At 48.1% G+C, this 22,464-nt stretch overlaps 1 protein-coding gene across 3 annotated transcripts in view; it reads left to right on the top strand.

Moving 5' to 3' along the window:
* The first annotated feature begins 15,318 nt into the window (after positions 1-15,318).
* Positions 15,319-22,464, top strand: part of CUX2 (cut like homeobox 2) — a 271,019-nt gene continuing 263,873 nt past the window's right edge. Inside the window, exon 1 of one of the 3 annotated variants that reach the window (XM_067015971.1) lies at positions 15,319-15,441. In XM_067015971.1, the coding sequence (XP_066872072.1) occupies positions 15,379-15,441 (63 nt within the window). In that variant the 5' untranslated portion in view covers positions 15,319-15,378. Of the gene's footprint in view, positions 15,442-16,050; positions 16,128-22,464 lie in introns of those variants that run through there. The other 2 variants (XM_059040793.2, XM_067015979.1) reach the window with 2 other exon arrangements.

Raw genomic sequence — 22,464 nt, 5'->3', positions numbered from 1 at the left:
CATGCACAGACACAATTTTTGCTGCATCCATGTACCATATATTATTATTTACTTAATATTTTTCCCTGGGCTGGCTCACTTTTTACTTAAATGTTTTTGTAAAAGGAAACTTTCTATCACTGCTCTAAATGGAAAACGGGCATCTTTTGCCATAAACAGAAAATAGCTACATATAAATAAATACATTTAGAGTAAAGTAATGAATTAAATTCTTGCCTGCCAGGGGAGCTGAGCCTGAGAGCTGAGATTTTTCCAGGGACAGAAGCATTATAGACGTGATAGCGACTGAGTGGAGCTTGTTCTTTTTGGAGCAATCAGAAAGATTGAGAGACAGTTAAAAGAGGGCGGGCTTCCTCCCCGTGGGATTCGAAGTTGTAGAATGTTCTGTGTATGCTCTAGAAACATCTGGAAGCTCATAGATCACACTTTGGGAAGTACAGAGTTGTGCACACCTGGGCAGCTGCCCAGCTCACAACCTCCCCATGGTGTCCTTGCATGTGCTATCTGCCTGCTGCCCGTGAATAACAGACCTCACCCTCCGTGACCCAGGCTTGGCCAATCATCCTCTTCCCTTTCATATTTGGCCTTGACCCCATAAGGATATGCTTCCAGAGCTACTAGGGCCATGGTTTTAGACTTGTGGACAGAGTAAAAGGAGCAAAATCAAGCTGACATCTAGACGGAAGCAGATGGAAAGCAGCAAAAGAGAGTCTAGGCTGTGCTGAGGGCCTAGCTTGGGGTGTATCCAGCCAAAGTCCTGATCTTTTGAGATATGGGAGCCAACAAATTCATTCTTTTGCTTAAGTTCATCCAACTGAAATAGCCGTGACTGGTTCACAGTGACAATATGGTCTGGTCAACAAGCCCCAAACTTGAGGACGCCACGAGGATTTACAAAGGAAGTGTGTGATGGTCAGTATGATGTGTCTGCTTGGCTCGATGGTCGTGCCCAATTATTCAGACACTAATCTGGGGGATGCTGTGAAGATATTTTGTTGATGTGATTGAAGTCTATAATCGGTTGACTTTAAGTCAGAGAGACTATTCTATGTAATCTTTGTGGGCCTGATTCAGTCAGTTTGAAAGGCCTTAAGAGCAGAGCTGAGACTTCCTCAAAGACCCAGAAATTCCTCCTGTACAGAGCAGCTTTACCCTAGAGTCCTGGCCTGCCCTTCCTGATGGCCTGCTCTACAGATATCAGACTTGGCTAGTCAGCCCCACAATTACAAAGACCAATTCCTTGCAATAAATCTCTTAATGTACATCTCCTGGTTCTGTTTCTGTGGCAGATCCCTGAATGATACAGTAGGAAAGGAGAGAAGTTGTGTGGAAGGATATGCATGTTTAAACCATGTTGATAAGTACACGTAACTGTCTTATGTTCCTTTAATTCTTTGCTACACTAGTAGGGTTTTATAGTCGAGCCCTTTCTGCTTGTCATGGAAAAATAGAACTAGTTTTTAGTGGATTTGACCATCCCAGTCCCTTGTGGAAGAAGAAGGGAGAAGGGGAGATTGTAGAGGAGGTCAAGGGTGAGATATCTGGGTGGAGGAAAAGACAAAATGTCTTGGATGAAAGGGGGAAAGTGGGTTTCCTTCCCCTCCATTCCGCCCCACCTTGGAGTAGGAAGCGATGTTCTAGGGCAGTGGGACAAAGGAAGAAGAAGGGTCTGTGGGTGTTGAGAACAGAGGGGAATCTGAACCCTATTTCTTTACACCGCTGCAAGACCCCAGAGGTGGAGCGGTTCATGGTGTGTCTAGGCCATGGGTATCCCAGGCAAGGGTTCCTGCATTCGGAGCCCATTCCTTGTATTCACAGGGCCTTTGTCTAGGGTGTGCTGGTGGGCAGGGACTGCACCCCTTTTCAGCACGGGTACCACCATGTGCATGTATGTTGACTACAAAGATGAGCACTCACCAGGAGAGTAGCCGCTTCTCCCTTGCCCTCAACACTCACATTTTGGGGCACCTCAAGGGGCACCTTGCTTTAAGAAACCTGACATATGCTCTTCCCAAATAAAATTTGTCTTCAAGAAAAAGCCAAACCTGACATATGGAGATTGGAACTTACCCAAATGATCAGTAGTCATCTTCAACAATCATTGCACACCCACTCTGCACCAGGTCCATTTGCTACGATTTCAGACCCTATTGGTGGCCCTGCAAGGAAAGGAGATTCAGGAAAATGAAGCATTCCCAGGGCCACGTGCTGGGTGTCACACAGCAAATTTAGCCCTTGCTTTTTTCATGAAAGCAAACAACCTTCTGTTCCACTCAGTGTTTTAAAATTCATTTTGATCTATTTCAGATGAGAAATAATATTAGAGCATCTGTATACCTACCACCTGGTTTTAAAAAAGAAAAGATTACCAGCTAAAGCCCCTACCTCCCCCTCTCCAATCTCAGTCCCTCCCTCTCCCTGCTAAAAGGTACTCTATATCTTGAACTTGTTGTTGATCATCCCAGGGAGTTTACACTTTATTGAAACATATTAATGTCGAATAGTGTTACCTGCCCTTAAAATTCACATAAATAGTATCATACTGTTTGTGTTCTTTGGGAACTTGCTTTCTTCACTCAGCATTACTGTTTGTGAGAATCCTCCATGTTGAATAGTGTGGTTCTGAATCATTTACTTCCCCCATTTACAGAGTTCCATTGTGTGAATCCACTATTTATTTATCCAGTCTGCTGTTGATGGGCATTTGGGTTTTTACCTTGCCTATGTTTTTTTTTTACCATTATGAACAACCATTTATAAAGATGCAAATCATTTATATCCTGCCCAATGCCTTTGGACAGGAGTTCCTGGTGAATATATCCCTAGGAGTAGATTGCTGGTGTGTGCGGCCTGTGTATCTTCTACTTAACTAGACTTTGCCAGATTGTTTTCTAAGGTGCTTGTACCAATTACACCCCCACCAGACCAGCAGTGCATGAGAGATCCATTTGTTCCACATTCTCGTCAACACTTGGTATTATCAGGCTTTGACATTTTATCCAATCTGATGAGTGTGAAATGGTACCCCATTTGGGGTTTAATTTGAATTTAACTAGTTACTAGGGAGGCTGAGCAGCTTTTCAGGTATTTATTGGCCATTTGAGTGTCGTTTTCTGTGAAATACCTGTCTGGGGCTGTCACATGGAGTTTTAGAAAGGGATCTCTTTAGACAGGGCCACTCTTGGGATATTTTATTTTTTATTTTTTTATTTTTTGAAGCACCAACTTGCCAAACAAGTTGACGTTCAAGACTCTAACAAAGAAGAGAAACAGGGTGAGGGTTGGGGGCGGGGCTGAGACAAAGGAAGTGGGACTCTTTTCTGTTTCTCTCAGTGATGCCCCTTAGGAGTCAGCATTGAATGATGAACCTTAGGACAGCTCATATTTCTACAGGTCTCGGAATTGTCACCATTTGGATCTTCATGCATCCACTCTTGAATCGAGCAGGGAGCAGCACTCCCCTTTACAGGTGTGAAAAACAAGGCCTTCAAGGTGCTAGGTGACTTGCCCAAGGCCACATGGCATCCTGACTCAAGCTGACTGGGGTGAAAGACCTTCTGGCACCCCAGCACCCAGAACCAGTGGTGAAGGCCACTAGGAAGGCTGGCAAGAGCACCATGGAACCTCACCTGTGGACTAAGGTGGGTCCTGTCTGGGCAGTTGGATGCCCTAAGCAGGGACTCAGTGGGAACTAAGGTCTGATTTCAGGGAGCTCATAGTCTTAGGTCAGGAGGTCACAGCAGGCTGAGAGCACAAAGCCCCAAGGCATCCAGGCTGGGTGACTGTGGGGGAAAACCCAGGTTGGTAAAACCAAGCACTGGCTCAGGAAGGGGTACAGGATCCAGCCTGCCGGTGAGGTAGCACTGGATGCACTTGCTGCAGCAACAAATAGGCCCCAGTGCACAGTGGCTCAGCATGAGAGCCATGTGCTTCGTAGCTATGGGACAATCCTTAGCAGGTGTTCCTGGATGGTGGAGGCTGTCCTCCACATGCAATCCAGGAAGCCAGGCTCCTCCCTACCCTTGAGTCTTGCATCCTCCTCCTGGGACCAGTGGGCCGGGCATGTTCCTTTCCTGGCAAAGGCAACAGTGCAAGAGATGTATATCTTGAGATGTGGGCTCAGAGCTGGCACGCCAACACTTCCAGCTCATTCTTTTGGCCAAAGCAAGTCATGTGGCCAAACCCAATCTCCAGTGGCAGGGACATATGCCCCACCCACTGTGGGATGGACACTGCTAAGTCACATGGCACTGTGTATGAATAGAGGGAAAGGTGAACAATTGGGGTCAATGACACCATCAACGGTAGGTAGATATTATCCCTCCTATTTTCTGGAGGAGGATGCTGATATCCAGAGAGGTTAAGCACCTGGATTTGAGCCACGCAGCCAGACAGCCACAGATTCAGGATTCAAACCCAGTGGCTCTTGAACCCCCAAGTCCTGGCTCCTGCCAACACCATGCCACATCAAAACATAATTCCGCCAGTGCTGGCATCATCAGGCAGCCATTTCCCGGTGACTGACTGACTTTTAAATAAAATGTGGAGTGCACAATTTCCTGTACCTAATCTCTTTTACATTTGTCTCTTGCCTGGGCCACCATCTGTCCCTCCACTCTGCAGTGATGCTTCAGCAGTGGGGCAAGGCCTTGCCAGCCACGTTCCGTCCACCTTCATGCCACTTAGCAACCTCCCGCAGATGCAAGTTTCCTGACACAGGATCCCATGATTAACAGATGCTCTTTAGTTAGCTTTATTTCCATCGTGTTTACGGCCTCCCTGAGATTATCTTAATCCCATAGCCCTCCAGAATACACATAATGCATTTGTGGCCATTTGCCTCCCTGGGGATTGGGAGAAAGAATGGGACTGTCAGTGACTCTCATGGGGGAGGGCTTGCCCTCTAAAGCCAGACTTCATCTTGTAGAGAAGTTTCCAGACTTAAGAGAGGCTGGGAGGTCAGAGGTGATAGGGCAGCTCAGCAGGAGTAGGGAATGTGAGAAATCCAGAGGAGTCTGCCTGGCTTTTAATCCACTCACTGGCTCTGTGACCCTAGGCAAGTTACATCATCTCTGTGCCTCAGTGTCCTCACCTGTAAAATGGGAATAATAATAATACCTACTTCATGGAGTTGTTATGATGTTAAATGAGTTAATTCTTAGTCTCTACAACAGTGCCTGGCACACAGGGATTAAGTTATAATTAATTATAATTATATAGCTATTATATTGGGCTTCTGAGGCTCATCTTTTGCCCACCCCTCTAAGTATCACTTAGTTTTCCCAAACATCAACACTGCTAATAGCAGTCTACATTTATGGAGTGCTTACTGATGTCAGGCTCTTTGCATGCACTATCTCATTTAATTCTCACCACAACACCAAGAGGTCCCCATTGTACAGATGGGGAAACTGAGGTTCAGAGAGGTGGAGTGCCTTGCCCCACATCTAAAAAGTGGCAGAGCCAGGATTTGAATCAGAATTTGGACTGGGGTCCCTTTGACTCCAGCCCTGCTTCTTGTTGCCCCTAAATTATACCTGTATTCGGTCTGAGAGAAATGGAGATGGAGAGTAACTGACCCTACTTCCACTATGTCGTTGCTTCTTCCAACCACCTCACTGGGAGCTTTACCCCACTTAACAGTTGATGAAGCAGGTTCGGGAGGTGGAAGTGACTTGCCCAAGGACATGTGTAGGAACGGGACAGCCAGGAGTTGCTGCTCCATTTGAACTCATGTCTGACTTCAGACTCGATTTAGGTATCTGACCCTGAGATTGCAATTGATTCTGTGTCCGCAAGTGGCAGAGTAGTGTTTCAGATCCCTGCCTCTGGACCCAATGCTCTTTCCTCTGCCTTTGTCCAAAGAAATTGCTGCCCAGAGGAGAAAGGAGGAGAAAAAGGAGCTTTAAGGGGCAGGGGGTGCCCCAAAGTCTAGCTTTGGGCTCACCCACTTATTGCCATCCAGCTTGGGTGCAGCCCAGAGTCGTACCCTGGTCCCAGGGGCGCTCAGGCTTGGAGCTGGGGTTGGCGGATACACCAAGTGTCCACCAGGTGGGGCTTTTGCTAAAGGCCGTGCTCCAGGAGGTCCCAGGAGAGGCCTCGCTGCCCCACCCTGGAAAGTACAACTGGGCACACACACCACTGTACAGTATACTCACCCACATGCATACACAGCCTGTGCAAACCTGTGTGTGAGCACACAGGTGTGTTCCAGAGAATCTGCTTCTGGCTTGTGTGCAAATGTGCGTGAATAGATGGGTGCACTGGCATGCAGGTGTGTATGTGTGTGCACGCACATGTGCAGATACGTATGTGTGTGTGTGCAAAAGCGGGTGTGCCATATGTGTGGTAGGTTAGACCTGAGGTCCTCAGGATCATTTTAAAGTTTCTTTCCTAGACTGTTTGGAGGTGGGAGGCTGGGACAGATGACCTCTCAGGGTCCCCAGTGCCTGGCATATTTGCCAAAATCCTGATGGATACCAAGGATTTGCAGCAAGAAGGGTCATGGTAGGAGGGCTAGATTTATTTCCTGGGTCACGGAGTGTTTGAATTGGGGGGACTTTGCTGCCCCAGATGCTGAGTTCTTTAGTCCACAGAGGTTTCTGGGGGTGGAGGGATGGGGACCCAACCTTCAAAGGAGAGCTTCTAGAGCCTACATTCTGGACTCCCAGAGTTCTGGAGAGTGTGGCTGGAGGCTGTGGGTACAAGGGAGACTCAGCTCTGGGATCCAACCCTGACTCAGCCCCTCACCAGCTGGGAAGTGCATTCAAAGCCCCTCAGAAGAGTTAGAGGCAGCTGAGAAAGGGAAGGGGGTGGCATTCAGGATTAAGAACTTAAGCCCCAGCATCAAACAGAACTGGATTTGACCCCCAGCTTTGTTGCTTACATGCTAGGTGACCTTGGGCAAGTCACTTGCCCTCTCTGAGCCCCCATTTCCTCAGCTATTAAAGGGAGGAAATGGCCATACTTAGCTCCAAGTGCTGTTACGAGGAGGAAATTAGATAATGGGCAGAGCGAGCCGGGCTTGTGGAAAAGCAGGTCATAAACGGCAACATTATCGTTTTTTTTCGGTCCTGTGGGGCCAAGTGGATCATCTTTTGGTTCATGGGAGCCAAGAGCTAGGACATCAGAAGCTCCAAGGAGGCTGAGGGAGTGGTATCTCAGGGACTGGCTGCCGGGGTGGCAAACACAGCCCCTCTTGGCTCTGATTTGTCTGAATGGCATCTTCCAGAAGCACCTTCATTCACTTCCCTCCTGCCCTGAACTTAGGCAGCAGGAAAAGCTAGAGCTAGGGTCAAGGCTTTTGCAGCAAGGCTACCAAAAGGTGCAGGTTTTCCCACCCAGCCTCCAAACCATGCTCAGCCATTGTCCCGTTGAATGAACTTGAGTGAGCTGTTCTGTCTCTTTGAGCCTCAGTTTGCTCATCTGTAGAATGGCACAGCCATGATAGATTGTGAGATTTGACTAGAATGTTAGTGAGGCCCCTGGTGCATAGTAGGCACCATTATGACAATGACGATGACAATGTGATGATTGGACAGGGGCAAAAAGGAAAGTGTAAGCATTCACATCTCCCCATCTTACCTAAGGAGAAAAAGAATTCTTTCTTTCTTTTTGGCTACTGGATGGTACTTTGCTGACTAGAGGAAATGTGAGAACCTCAGATTTGAAGAAGGAGGAGAAACTAGAGCAGGAAGGGGGATGGAAATGGAGGAAGAGGGAGAAAGAGCTGGGGAAGATAGAAACTGAGAGTGAGCGATGAGTGAGAGAAGACAGATGAGCTGTTTGAGAGGAGAGAGATTAAAAACAGAAATTGGAGCGGTTGCTTTAATGAAGGGAACTTTGGGGAAAGAAAGAAGCAAAAAGGATTTTAAGGCATTAAGCTCTCCATGCCCCACCCCTTAAGAAAGCCAGCCGTAATAGTCTATACTCTTCATTGAAGCTTTAAGGGTCCAGTTTTGTGGAGTTTTATTTGGGTGGGGGTGGGGGTGGGGGTGGGCGTGCTGAAGGGCTTTGTTGCTCTTCTCTGGACACGGGAAGACCCTTGAGAGCTCATAGACCTGGGAGCCGAGAGAGGAATGGGTGCCCTAGTGGGCATGAAGCCAAGTGGGACCATTTGAGCCAGATATATGGGATTTGGGAAAGTTGGAGAGCCAAATGGGTGCCCTCAATTCTGTGGTGGTTGTTTTGGGGGACTTAGATCACTGTCCAGTTTGCACACTCTGCTGCTAAAATAGGGGTGCAGAATTGGAAGGCAGATTTCTGCCCTGGAGCCAGCTTCTCAGGGGCTCAGGGAAGCTGTGTGCCTGAAGAAGAGCCTGTGCCAGTGGGGAGCAGTGTTCTAGAAATTCTAATTAGCTAATGTTTCTAAATCTCCTGGAAGCTGCCAGGTGCCAAATGGTGTTTCATTCTGGGGATATTCAAAGAAAGTTCAGTCCTGGTTCCGGCCATAGATCCAGCTCTGAAAGGGACCCTGGGCTATTTCATGACCAGAGCTATTGGGATGCTTAAAAAAACATAAAACCCCAAAAAACAGACATGGCATAGTAAAGTCAGCTTAATAAGGATATATTTTTCAGTTCAAATGTTCTGTGCTTTTGGCAAAAAAGGAACATCTTGAGTTTCTTTCTTTAAATTCATAGAGTTGCAGGCACCTCCACCTGGAGTTGATCTTTTTGTATAGTGTGAGGTAGGGATCTAATTCTGTTTTTTCCCCTCTGGATAGCCAGTTGGCCCAGCACCATATTGAAAATGAAGTCTATCCTTTCCCCACTAGTTTACAATGCCAGTTCTGCCATCTATTTGTGTAAGTTCATTCTGTATTGGTGTGAGTCTGGGTCTAAGCTTTTAATTTTGTCCCCTGAGTCTCTTTGTCAGTCATTCTGCTCACTGTCTTTATTACTGAAGCTTTATAATAAGTCTTGATATATGATAGGAAAAGTTCCTTCATCTTATTATTCTTCAAAATTGCCCCTGCTATTCTTGGCCCTTGCATCTTCATAAGAATTTTAAGATGGGCTTGTCAAGTTCTGTGAAAAACCTTATTGGGATTTTGATTGGATTGGTCTTAAACTGATGGATTAATTTGGAGAGAAATGACATCTTTACCATATTACAGCTTCCAGCCCATGCACATGGACATCTCTCTATTTAGTCAGATCTTCTTTCATAGGCATCTCAAATGGATGTGATATTGTGGTATGTGTATTAATCAGGGGCTCAGGAAAAAACAGACCCCCTCCACCCCAACTGAATTAAGATTCCTGAGGATAAGAGTAATTTGTACTCATAAAAGAAATTAAGATGATGGTGTGGAAATTATGAGACCTCTAAAACCATTTTCCTCAACTAATGTCTGTTAACCAATTGATGTCTAGTTTTCCTTAACTTTTTTCTAAGTAACATTTTAAGCAAAGATGGGATTATTTATAATACTGTTGTATAACGTGCTTATGTTCACTTTACCATATATCCTAGACATCTCTTCACCTCAACACATATATACACCCCTCATCTTTCTTAATAGTTAAATAATATTCTCTGGTAGGTGTATTGGTCAAGGTCCCAGCAAAAAAAAATAAAATAAAATCAACTGGAATTTTTAAAATGAGACTATTTACAGCGGTGTGTGCTGGGGAGTGTTAAGGCATCCAGATGCTAGCAAGAGAGGGAAGCCATCAACACCCCAGATCTGAAGAGATGTGAGGAGGGAGAAATTACTGGGGCCCGGTGAGAGCAGGAGAAGGACAGCTTGACAAGGGCTGTGGTGGTAGAAGGACCCAGCCACTGCCAGGACTAAATATCCCAACCTTTCTCTCCCCCTGCCTTCTTATCTCTTACCAGGGCCTCCCACTGTCCAAACCCAGCTGGAAGCCAGAGAGCAGGGAAGCCTGGGAGATATAGTCCATAAGGGTCAGATCCCTGGGACATTGGGCAGGGGATGGGGAGAGTGAGTGAGGAAAGGGAACAAAAGGAGAATAATCAGCACGGTATGAATATACTATCATTTGTTTAATTAGTCTCTAACATGGGAGGGGAATCAGGCCAAGGGACCCTGTCCCTCCGGTGTTGTTCCTCTCCAGTTTAATTGGTAATTGAGAGTTGGCACATAGTTAAGGCTACAGCCCTTGCTTTCTGGGCATATCCTTTTCCACTCATTCTTCCCATGAGAGGCAGGGCAGGCTCAAATGCAGAGTCCTAGGCTTGATGTGAGCAAACCCAGGTCTTCGTGCTGGTTCTGCCACCTTCACAACCATGTGACCATGAGCCAGCCACTTCCTCTCTCAGGGCCTCATTCTTTCCATCTGCAATATGGGAATGCAAATCTCTGTCCTGTTTATTGTGAGACCAATAACAATGATAGCTACTCGATACAGCACATTTACATAATGCTTTAGATAGACTAACTCATTTAATCTTTATCACTGTGTACAGTTATTAGCACTGCTATACAAACGAGGAAAGCGAGGCACAGAAAGGTAAACTAACTTTCTCAAGGTCACAGAGCTTGTAAGTGGCCAGCTGGAATTCACATCTAGACTGGCTGCCTCCAGAGTCGCACTCCTAAGCACTGTGTTATGCTAATGATTTATTTATAAAGCGTCCAACAGCCAGTAGGTGCTTCATAAGGTAGTGGTTGACAGCATTGTCAAGCGTTCTGCACATAAGGAGCTGCTGGCTTGGTTCTGTTGCCTGTCACTTCAGCCTCTGGATCTGAGACCTAACCATGGGCCAACTTCCAGGGACACACCCCTGCAGGTGTCAGCCAGACACTCCCATATCCCTTTCTCCTCTCCCAGGGCTAGAAAACTTCCAGATGAATTTGGAGTTTCTCCTTGTCTTTCTTCCTGCCTGACAGCTGCGGTGGGCAGTGCAGAGCTACTGAAGGACATTTTCTTTTGTTTCAGCTTTGATGCTGGAGATTTCGCATATCATTATGTTCGTGGCTAAGGACCTGCCATTATCTTCCCGGGGATTCTTGCACAGTTTTTGAATTTCCTAAAGGATCTGGCTCTCTGTCTGCTTGTGCTTTCAGGATGGATTGCCCCAAGCCACCCTCTGCTTCCTCTGGGGTGGGAAGAGGGTGTCTTCTTTGCCATTGTAATTTTTAAAATACTTATCTTGATGTGTGGGTCTTTGACAATCAGGAATCAACCAGGAACCTGCTTAAGTTTTTGTATATCTGCGTACATGTGTGTTTGTGGCAGGGAGAATGTGCTAAGAACACGCAAAATAGCTTTTCTCAAAAATATTTAATATTCGAGTACTTTAGTTCCGAAATCCAAGGCTGATTGTTTGCTGAAAAAGTCTGAGTTTCCTGCTTTCTTGGTCTTTCATTAAGGACCACCCATAATAATATCATTCCCTCAGCTAACTCCATTCAGGGGGTAAACACTTAACTGCTTAATTCATTATCGCTGAGCCTGAGATGGTAACAGATGCTGCTGGAACATAAGCCCCCACGTCTAATAAGGCACAGGCGCACGATGCGCTTGGAATATGGTGGGGAGAGACGGCTGAAATTTATTTTTTGAATAAAGCAATAAGCAAAGCTAATATGTTTCAGCCCAGACAGAAAGACATGATCACTCAGTATTTATGTAGCAACCCATTCCTCAGTGGGACTGCAAGTTTCTACCATTAAGATTGTCAGAATTCTTCAGAGACCTACTGCATTAAGTCATTTAAAAATATCACAGACTTAAAACAATCTGAATTATTGGATTTTCTCGCTGCTCCTCAGTAAGCATGTTTGCTGTGGCAATTTCCTGCTTGGTCAAAGGTGCAGCCTACGTCAGTCAGGAAAGTACAAAAGTTCCATGCAGAATTTTTATTTGGAAGTCCAGTAGTCCCTAACAGCTGAGACAAAGTCAGGCATAAATTTAATTTATTATTTTTCTTTTAACTTCTTCTTTTGACATAATTTCAGATTCCCAGAAATGTTGCAAGGAGAGTACAAATAATTTCTGTGTACCCTTCCTCTAGAGTCCTCAAATATTAACATTTTGCAATATTTGCTGTATCATTCTTTCTATGTAGATAGATTTAGATAAATAAATAGATGCATATTACTTCTGTCTGTACTGTTTGAGAGCTAGTTGCAGACATGGTGGCTTTCCCTTTACCCCTAAATACTTCAGTGTTCTCTCTGAAAACAAGGATATGTTGTTATATACCCACAGTACAATGATTAAAACCAGGAAACTAACATGATACAATACCATTATCTAATCTGTTGATTTATTCTAAATTTGCCATTGGCTCCAATTAATGCACTTTCCAGTAAAAGAAAATGCCGGATCATATGTTTTAATCGCTTGTCAAGTCTCTTTTGCTTTCTTTTTCTTTAAATTAAAAAAAAAATTTTGTCTGCGTTGGGTCTTCGTTGCTTCGCCGGCTTTCTCTAGTTGTGGAGAGCATGGGCTCCTATTCACTGTGGTGTGCAGGCTTCTCCTTGCGCTGGCTTCTCGTTGTAGAGCCTGGCGCGCAGGCTCAGAAGTTGTGGCACGTGGGCTTAGTTGCTTTGCGGCATGTGGGATCTTCCTGGACCAGGGATCGAACCCGTGTCCCCTGCATTGGCAGGCGGATTCTTATCCACTGTGTCACCAGGGAGGTCCCCGCTTTTACTTTCTTTAATCTGGAATAGTTCCTCAGTCTTTCTGTGTGTTTCATGTGACACTGACATTTTTAAAGAGAACAGGCTGTTTACTTCTAGAATTACCCCTCCATTTGGGTTTGTCTGATATCGCTTCACAATTAGATTCAAATTATGCACTTTTGGCAGGAATACCACAGAAGTGGTGTTGTGTCCTTCTCCATACATCATATCAGGAGGTACATGATGTCAATTTGTTCCATGACTGCAAAGTCAGACATGAATTTAAAATAATCTTTCATCAAAACCTTGATTTGTCGGGGCTTCCCTGGTGGCGCAGTGGTTGAGAATCTGCCTGCCGATGCAGGAGACACGGGTTCGTGCCCTGGTCCGGGAGGATCCCACATGCCGCGGAGCGACTAAGCCCGTGAGCCATGGCCGCTGAGCCTGTGCGTCCGGAGCCTGTGCTCCGCAACGGGAGAGGCCACAGCAGTGAGAGGCCCGCATACCAAAAAAAAAAAAAAAAAACCTTGATTTGTTAAAAATTGCTTTTTAAGGTTTCACACTCACTCCAGATTTTCTACTACAGGTCTTTAAAAAAAACAGACTCAAAGACAAGAAGCTGCAAGCTTTACAGATGCTCAGGAGACAATGTAGCCATTAAAAAAAATTGCCATGCAATAGTTATGAAATTTCCCTAAATTCATTTTTCAGAATGAGAACTGTAATTTAAACGTGAAGTTATCGAGAGCTCAGATACACCACATATCACGTGCAATTTAATGTGGCAAGGAAACAGGCCACTCGGAATTGCTAACTAGGCCTAATTCATTACATCTTGGTGAATGCTGTACTTTTGGCCTTATGAGTCTTTCAACTTGTGCATTAGTATATTTACCCAGGCCTCATGGAAGATGTATGGGGATGGTAACAGAAATACTGTATCCTTGTTTAAATCACATTATATTTTTTAAACAGCTCAAGTGATTGCTCAGAAAGATCACACCTTCTTCTGAAGCATTTATGAAACAATTATTTACATTACATTAAAAACTTTAATTGCCTTGAAGCACGTGTTCCAAGACACAGATATTGGAAAATCATCAAAAATATCCATCACGATTTTTTTCTTCTTTACAACTCTTCTAAACTTTATCTTTTTTATAACCCTCTGTATTGATCTATTGTCCCAGACCAAGAGTGATGTCAGAAGTCCAAGCTGGGTCATAAAAAGAGAATATAACTTCCTATTGCTGTCTATAAAAGCACATCTTTTGCTCAGAGAAAAAGGGGGGAAATGCCCCCTTTTGGGGTGGGATTTGGCAGGGGGACATGCCAGAGAGGTAGAGTGACCCCAGGGTCAGGAGAAGTGTTAATTATGGAGGGGGTTGGGAGGTCTGAGTTCCTCCTGGGGTGGGGAGTGGGTAGGACGTTGGGAAGAGACTGGGGACCTCTCACTTGCACAGAAGCAAAAAGAGGGAAAATGTAAAAGAAATCTAGTCACCTCTTCTGTCCAGCGTCTGAGAAATTGCAAAAGACCAGAATTTCCCTCCAGCTGGGCTAAAGACAATCATAATAAAGGAGGCCCATACTGCAAAGGACCTGGGGTCCCCAGCTAGGCTAAGGACCCCGGAATAATGATGGTAACAATAGCAGAAACCTCTGTAGTTGTTAATGATCCTGGCCCCCTCAACATATCATAACAATAAAAGCCAACCCACTGCGTGGAAAAGGGCTCAAGAGGTTTGGTAACCCTCTTTAATAATCATAACAGTAAAACGGCCTCCCATTCTAAAGTTGTGAGGAGCCCATGTAATTGGACTAAAGGCTCCCGAAAATAATAACAAGAATCCCTATTGCAGAGGACCCCAGGAAAAAACCCAGTGCCATGGCCAAGACACCGCTCTCTAGTAATAATCATAACAGTATCATGGCGTGGAAACTGCGCGCGGCGGTGGTGACATTTCCCACAACTCAGTGGCGCCCCCGGGCAGCTACCACCCGCCCTCTGGCCGGCTCCCATAAGCCCGCCGGCCGGCGAGTCTACACAGCTCGAGCTGAGGGCTGCTACCCTCGGATGCGAAGCTTAGCTGGCGGAGGAGCGGCGGCAGCCCGAGGCACGTGTTGTGTGTGCTCCGATTGCAAAAGAAAAAAAAATGCATTGCAAACTATTAACTTTTTTTTTAAGTATGCAATGCCGGGGATGGGGGATAGACAGGTGCGAGGCGGGGGTAGGCGCCCCACGCGCCGGCCTCCTGCTGCCCACCCCCCCAAACTTCCCTTTGCATTGATCAGCACGTTACGTCTGTATTGATAAGTTTGCAAAAAGCCAAAGTCAAGTGCAATCGCGCGGCACACCGACCCCGGACTTGGGGGGGAGATGCAGCGAGCGCTCCGCGGGCCCGGGAGCCGGCTGCAGGCAGGGCAGCGGCGGCGCCAGCGCCTCTTGGAGAGGCTGCCTCCCCCCCCTCCCCTCCCATCCCATCCCCGGCCGCCTCCCCCCGGCGGGCACCGAGCTCCCCGCCCCGCGCGCTCCTCCCGCGCCCTCCGGGGGTCGGGGGGGCGCACGGCTCCCGGGCCCGGCGGCGGCGGCGGCGCGGCGGCGCCGAGGGGCTGCGGGTGGCAGGAGGCCGTGGGGCGCCCGAGGGGCCCCGAGCGGCGGCGCGCTGGGCCCGGGCGGCCGGCGGCGGCCCCGGGGCTGGGGGGAGTCCAGCCCGGATATTGAGTGCAGCCATTGAGAAAAGCCAAACTCTTGTGTGTGTGCGTCTCGAATAGCCCCCAAGATGGCCGCCAATGTGGGATCGATGTTTCAATATTGGAAGCGATTTGATCTACGGCGACTCCAGGTTAGTGCGGGCAGCACTGGCCGCGCGGCCGTGGGGAGCCCTCGGGCGCGCCCTGGGCGCACTGGGGAGGTACCCGGGAGGGCGGTCGGGCGCCCCAGGGAGGCGGGCGGCGGCTGCTGGGGCTCGCTGGGGCTCGACTGCCCGCTGCCCATCGATAGGTATTAGGAATTGATCTCGCCGCTGCTCTTTGTTCGGTTCAATCATCGATTAGCCGCCGCGACCATGGAGAAGCGCTAGCGAGCCCACGGCCCGGGGAGCGAGGCGGCGGGCGAGCGGCGGAGTGAGGCACGGGGAAGGCAGGGTCTGCGGTCCCAGGCGGGGGGCTGCCGGCGGGACCCCCGGCGACCCGCCTTGCGCCGCACTTTGCGCGCCTCCCAACTTCGCGGCGCCCGGGGAGGCCGCGGAGCGCGCCCAGTGCCTGTCCGCGCCCGGCTCGGGTTCGGGCGAGGGAGGGAGGGAGCTGGCGGGCTGGGAGGAGGAGGAGGAGGAGAGGGGGGAGGCATCCGGGGTTGGCGAGGAGGCGGCTCCGCGCCCCGTCGCCCGCCGGCACCTCCACCGCCCGCCTGGCTGCGCAGCCCGGACGCGCAGCCACCCGGGGGCCGCTGCTGCCGCCCCAGCCGCTACAGCCACCATCGCTGGACTGGCCGCCTACACCGGCAGACCTCTCCTTGGGCCGGGTTCTAGGGGTTCGTCTTTGCTTCTTGTCTTATTCCCGCTTCCGACCTCTTTCCAAGTCTAGATGGGGACGGGCGGTGGAGATGGGCCCGGGGCGCGCGCAAGTTTGCGCTCCTGCCTCGGGGGCCTTGGAGAACCGGGAGCGGAGCAGAGCAGGTGACTCCGGGCTCTCAGGCCCACGGGAACTTTTAAATGGGCAATTCCCTCGCTCTCTTCTACCTCCTGCTTTTCCTCCCCGACACTCCTCTCTTTTCTCCTTTCTACAGCCTCTTCTTTCTCTCTCTTCTTTCCCTCTTCCTTCCTAGGGTGACTCCCTCCCAAACTCCGGCACTTTATCCCCATCCCACCTTTTTCTGGGAGTCCGTCTTCCCCAGATTTGGGGGTGTTCTCTGCTGACCCAATAGGAGGTCGAGCTGGGGGGTGGAATCTCAGAGAGCTGCGCGTTGGAGGCACAGCGCTAGCCTCTGTCCTTTCCCAGGTGCCCCAGGATGCTCCAGACAAGCCCCCCAAACCCAGGAGTCTCACCAAGGTGCGGTGGGAACAAGGGGCGGGGAAGTGGTGCTGATAACGGGAGATTAAAGCATCCTGCCTTGGCCTTGACGTTCTCAGAAGAAGGGAGAGCATCAGTCTGGAGATAAAAAGGGACCCACTTTTTTTTTTTTTTTTTTAAATCCGCCTGCAAATCTCGTCAAGTTTCTTCTGATAAGTAGTTCCAGTACCCCCCTTCTCCTGGTGGCTTCCCAACCCCCCTCCTTCCTAACTCCTCACTCCCTGCAGGCCCCCTCCCTCAAAGCCATTGAGCTGGAGAGAAAATCGGGGCACTCAGGCATGCAGTTAATAACTGCGAGTGCCTTGCAATTCCAGGTCGTCACTCGAGTTGGGGCTACAGTTTGGTGGCCAGCTGAGGCGGGCAGGGCTGTGAGCTGTGCTTGCTGGTTTAAATGATGCTAAAGTGGCCTTTCTGGAAGAGTGGGGGATGGGGGGAGAGAGAGAGAGGGAGAGAACGGGAGAGAGAGAGTTGGGCAGCCACATTGGGCTTGGCACGAAGGCCAATGGTAATTGTATTCCCTGCTAATGTTTGTAAATGAGACCCGGGCACGGCTGGGGGACAGCGTCTTTATTTATGATTGATGTTCTGTAACATAAGGAATGACAAGAACGTGGCAGATGAGAGAAGAGGAACCAGAAGGGCTGGTGAAAGCCCTTTGCAGGGTCCTATTGTTATTCTGGGCTGGAGAAAATTTCCGCGGCGAGATTTGCAGCGCTGGTATTTGCTCCCGGTTGGCCAGAATGTCAGTTAACACAATTTTCATTAGATAACTCGTTTTCAATCCGGGGAGCTTCGGCTGCAACCGGGAGGTAGAGTGAGACCTGGGGCTGGATGCTGAGGGGTGGGTGCGGCTCCCAGGGGGCTGATTTCTGAGCTGGAGTGGAGGGGGTGTTGAACCTCACTCTTTTCCTTCTCGGGCTCAGGGGTCTTTTGTGGAGCTGTTGGGGTCACCCAAATCTTGATTCCAGTTGGACTGTCATTGATCTGAGAACCCTTTGTTAGGGTTTCAGAAGATGCGGAGGTGGAAAAGCAAATTTGAACTGGAAAGGATGAAGGTGGGGATGGTGGAGAGCCTCATTCAGGTGATGGGAATACAGGGCCAAGACGTCTCCCTGCACACGGTGTCTACATAGGGTGCGGGAGGGGCGGGTGTGTTCATTAAGACAATGGCTGGTGTGTCTGGCACGAAAGGAGAAGGCTCTGGGGAAGGGGTTAAGCTCATTTACATGGATATTAAGTGGGGGGGTTCCCTGTGGGAGTTTGAAAAGCTGCACACTTTTAGAGAGCAGAGAGGTAAATGTGGCAGCGGTGGCCGAGTGTAAACATTGAGGCCCTCACATCTGCCGTGGTCCCCACCCTCGTCCTGAAACGTTCAGTTGTTCCCCTGCCCGGTAGGCCGACACTTCCCCCTGCACCTCCGTATTCTCACTGATGGCATTTTGTTGGAAACGGATTATGAGCCTAAGCACTTTTGCCTGGGATCATCTCTTGTGCATAATGCTAATGACTCCTATGCCATACTTCTATTTTCATTTTATTCCCTTCCCACTTTCCTCTCACAGGGGAGATAGCCAGAAAGGAAAACTTCAGCTGGCTCGTTCCAAGATCTGGGTAGGAAAGGTGGGTCCCCACCCCAGGCCCTGTGCAGGCCAAGAGCTTTGGGCCCACTCTTCACGTGGCCCAGCTGCTTATGAGTGTGAGGTGTGTGGCTTCAGTTCAGTGGTTTCATGCAGCCTAGTTGCTGAGTGTTAAAGTGGCCGAGGCAGCAAAGGAGGCCTGTGTCCCCAGGCCAGACCATGCTGCCGACACCACCGTGATCCTGGCAAGAAAGGTGACCTTGTACCGGCCTGCGCACAGCCCTCCGGAAGTATACATTTTTCAAATATAGAAGCGGTCTGGTTATTATTTCTTCCAGTGCCATCTCTGGACACAGCGGGGCTGTTTTCCTAGTATGGAAGTCAGTCAGCAGTCTTAATGACTTGAGGGCTGATGATGGTAAAGATGCTGTGGCATTTGGTACCCTGCTCCAGGATCCCTGAAACTGCTTCCCTCTTTCTCTGCTTGGTCTTTTTTTTTTTTTTTTTTTCCCTCTGCTGCTAGCAGTCCAGGAAATGAGAAGAAAAAAAAATTCTGTCTCAGAGTTGATGCTAAGCATATTTCATTTGGTTATAAGATTGCTTTATGGTGAACATTACTAATGCAGTATTTTTTTATGGCTTTTCTGTGTATAATCGTCATAACTGGATTCATACCTTTGTGATTTTCTTTTTCTGCTTTACTTTGCCGCTTTTTTTATGATGCTCTGGGTCCAGTCTCCTGTGATATCTTTTTTTTTGTCTTCGAAGAGGGTTAACAAGAGTTGGTGCCCAGTCCGAATGCACATCTACATTTCTTGGGGGGAAAGAGGTTAGGTGGAGGGATCATATAGTACGAGTTTTAGAGGAAAAGGCAAATTCCGCTTGGGGGGGTGAGCATTTAGGGAGGAAGACTGACGGGTCGAGTGAGAGAAGCTGGACTTTTTGTAAGGAGTTTGGAGAAACTTCTGGGAAGGCTCAGTTTCTTGGCGCCTGGGAGATGGGACTTGATGGAATGTTTTTCCCTGCTCAAAGTTTAGAAAAGAGCGTGGATGTGATTAAAATATTATAACCTTATGATATTCTGAAGTGCATAAGTTTTACATATCAGCCACAGAGAGTTTAGACATCCATTAGAGCCTCTGACAGCTTGACTTATCTAAATGTGCTATCATTTAACAGTGTGTCAAAATTCCTCTTTCCTTAGATGACAGCAGTAAATAAGCTATCAGCCCTGTTGGCGGAATCCTAACTTTGGAAACTTTGCTGTAATAGAATTGCTTGCCGGGTGGGGAGCATGAGCAGACCAGGCTTGGCGTGGCCCAGGCCCAGGCGATGGGTTGGCATTAGGCAGGGGCTGTGGGAGGTTGGAGGGGCAGGAAAGGGAGAGGTGGGAGGCAGAGCGGGTGAGGGGAGACTTCTAGCAGCAGCTCTATGAATACGACCAAACCGTTGGTCAGCCCCCTGGACCCTTCCAAGTCCAACCAGTGGGTGACCCTATTCCATCTGCCTCTCCAATTCATTGGAAGCCACACCCTGTGGGCCTTTTTTTGCAGAAGGAGCTAGAAACAGGTGTTGAGAATTTATTTAAAGAACCCAGCAGTCTTTTCTGGGCATCCCAAAATTCTGGATTCTCAACTCGACAGAAATTGCTTCCCAAAGATGGGCTCTCTTTTTGAGTGCTGGAAGAAAAACGAGCAGCGTCTCATCCCTGACCGCTTTTGCTGTTGGAGGTCTCGACGTTTCTTTTATTAATACCTGAATTCACTGTAGAAAATCGAGAAACCACGGACAAGCCTAAAGAAGCAAATAAGCGTCTCAGTGGGTTATTTCAGATGAGCACGGTGTTGTTTTGACCACAGGGAACAGGTTTTCTCATGGTGGTGGTGCTTTTTCTTTTTTTTCCTTCCTTTTTCTTTCTTTCTCCTTCTTCTTTTTGAAAAAAACTCTTCTGTTAAAAGGAGGATTCTGTCTTCAAACTTGACATTCTGTTGTGGTAACATTTCTTCCATCAGATGGGATTTAAAACGTGAGCACCTTGGCTGGTGCTGAATTTGGTCCTGGATAATAGTGGACATGGCTGTCCAGGAACTGTGGTTTTCTCCGTTGCTTTCTGAAAGGGCTGAATTTCTGGTGGCTTCCAGTTATCTAATTCAGAGACTGAGTCTGGCAGAGGTTGAGCAATGGGAAGGGGACTGAGGTGGTGGCCTGCCTTTGTTCCTGACTTAGGAATTCAGGGTTCAGCCTTTGGTTTGATTTTTCTGTCTTGGGGGTGCTCTTTATTAATGACAGTGGCTTATATTGAAGATGTCGGGGAAGATGGAGGTAGTAGATGGAGAGGAAGGGCCCCAAGAGGAGCTAAAAGGTGCAGCCTCTAGCACCCCTGGGTGAATTACCCAACATTCCAAGTGTCCCATTTCTTAATCCATCACACGGCCTGGCTGTGCGCATCTGGTCTGCTGTACTAGTTGCTGTAAAGGGGAAGGATGCTGACATACTTTGCGTGCCAGTTAAACATGTTGTCTTCTAACGACCTGGGGGCCCGTTCTGGCGGTGAGGGGGAGCTATTGACCGTTTAAACAAATTTTTGAGACAAGAAATTATGTCTAGGATGGAGTTCTTGGTTTCTAAGCCTTGCAGATCCATTCACAAAAATCATTTGTAGCGTTTTGTAGGATATGAACAATATTCCTGTCATACTTAAAAGTTTAAAATCCAGAGTCCTTTGCCCTGATTGTCAGGCTCCCGTAATCTGTGCCCCGTTACCTCTCTGGCTTCATCTCCAGTCTCTCTCCTGCGCACTCTGCTCCAGTCACTATGGTCTTTTTGTCCCTTAAATACATCAAGCACATTCTTACCCCAGGGCCTTTGCACTTGCTGTTCCCTCTGCCTGGGACTCTTTTTCTCCAGTTCTTCCCGTGGCTGGCTCCTTCTTTTCGTTTGGTCTCACCCCAAATACCTGAAGAAGCTTCCACTACCCTATTTCCCCTTTAATGTGCAAATGTGCTTCCATGTCTCTAAGGATGGTGTTTCCCTGAGGGTTTTGACCTTATAACCTTCTCAGGGTGTGGCATCTCTCTAGACTCTTTAGGAAACCATCTAGGTCTGCCATCAGGGTTGGCAAACTTTTTCTGTAAAGAGGCAGATAATAATACGCTTTAGACTTTGTGGTCTCTGTTGCAAGCACTCAGTTCTGCTACTATGGCATGAAAATAGCCATAGACAATAAGAATGAATGGAAATGGTTATATTCCAATACAACTTTACAAAAACAGGTGGTGGGCTGGATTTGGCCTTAGGGCAATAGTTGCTGAGCCTGGTCTACTGGTCTCTGTGATGGCTGTGGCATGGCCCGAGTGTTTCACTTTTCAGTTAAGAGTATTGGGGTAGATCAAACTTAGTTCTAGAAACTTGTTCCTTACTCTTTCCCTCAAGAGGGAAGTACGAGGAGCCAGGATGATGAGGGGCCCCTGTCTGGCTTCCAATCCTGGCTCCATCACCTACTGGCTGTGTGATTTTGGATGGGCCACTTAACCTCTCCGCCTTATTTCCTTGTCTCTAAATGGGACTAACAGTAGTCTTCACCTTTTAGGTTGTTCTTAAAGATTAAAGCACTTTAAATGTGAAAGTGCTTAGCACAGTGCTGGGCACACAACTACTGTTCTGTACGTGTCTTACTTCTTACTGTTGTTGGTATTTTTAGAGAGTAAGAGAGAGGTGAGAAAACCAAATAAGCAGTGGATCCCGGAACTTGCTGGCCTTGAAAGCTTGTTTTAGAGATTACTGGGCACTTTTTCTCTTCTCTTTTACTCCATTTGCGGCTGACTATATTAATATATTACTAATATTGTATGTGATGTCTTATATTTTGGGAGCTCTGACCACAGAGGTTGCAGACTGGGAGCTACGTCTGGCCAACGGCTGTATCTGTCTCGATTAGTGCAATATTTTAAAAACACTTTTGTGTAAGTTTGTCAGCATTTAAAACACAGGAGATGTTACCTAAGAAATTCAGATGTCCAGTATCCCATATAAATCAAGCGCTCTGACCACCTCTGGCAGGAGGTGGAGACCTGGCAAGGGCATGCCAAGCAGAGGGAGCGGTGGTGCCAAGGCCCTGGGTTGAGGGTCTGCGCTGGGTCAGGTCAGCTTGTAGGGGTCATGAGGAGGGTAGCTGTCAAGGCCACTGGCTGCCTTTCTCCAGGTGCCTAGTGTCAGAAGAGG

Source organism: Kogia breviceps, chromosome 15, assembly GCF_026419965.1.
Source record: "Kogia breviceps isolate mKogBre1 chromosome 15, mKogBre1 haplotype 1, whole genome shotgun sequence".
Classification (NCBI taxonomy): Eukaryota; Metazoa; Chordata; class Mammalia; order Artiodactyla; family Physeteridae; genus Kogia; species Kogia breviceps.
The sequence above is the reverse complement of the archived record's forward strand: the minus strand, read 5'-3'. Positions and strand labels throughout refer to the sequence as shown.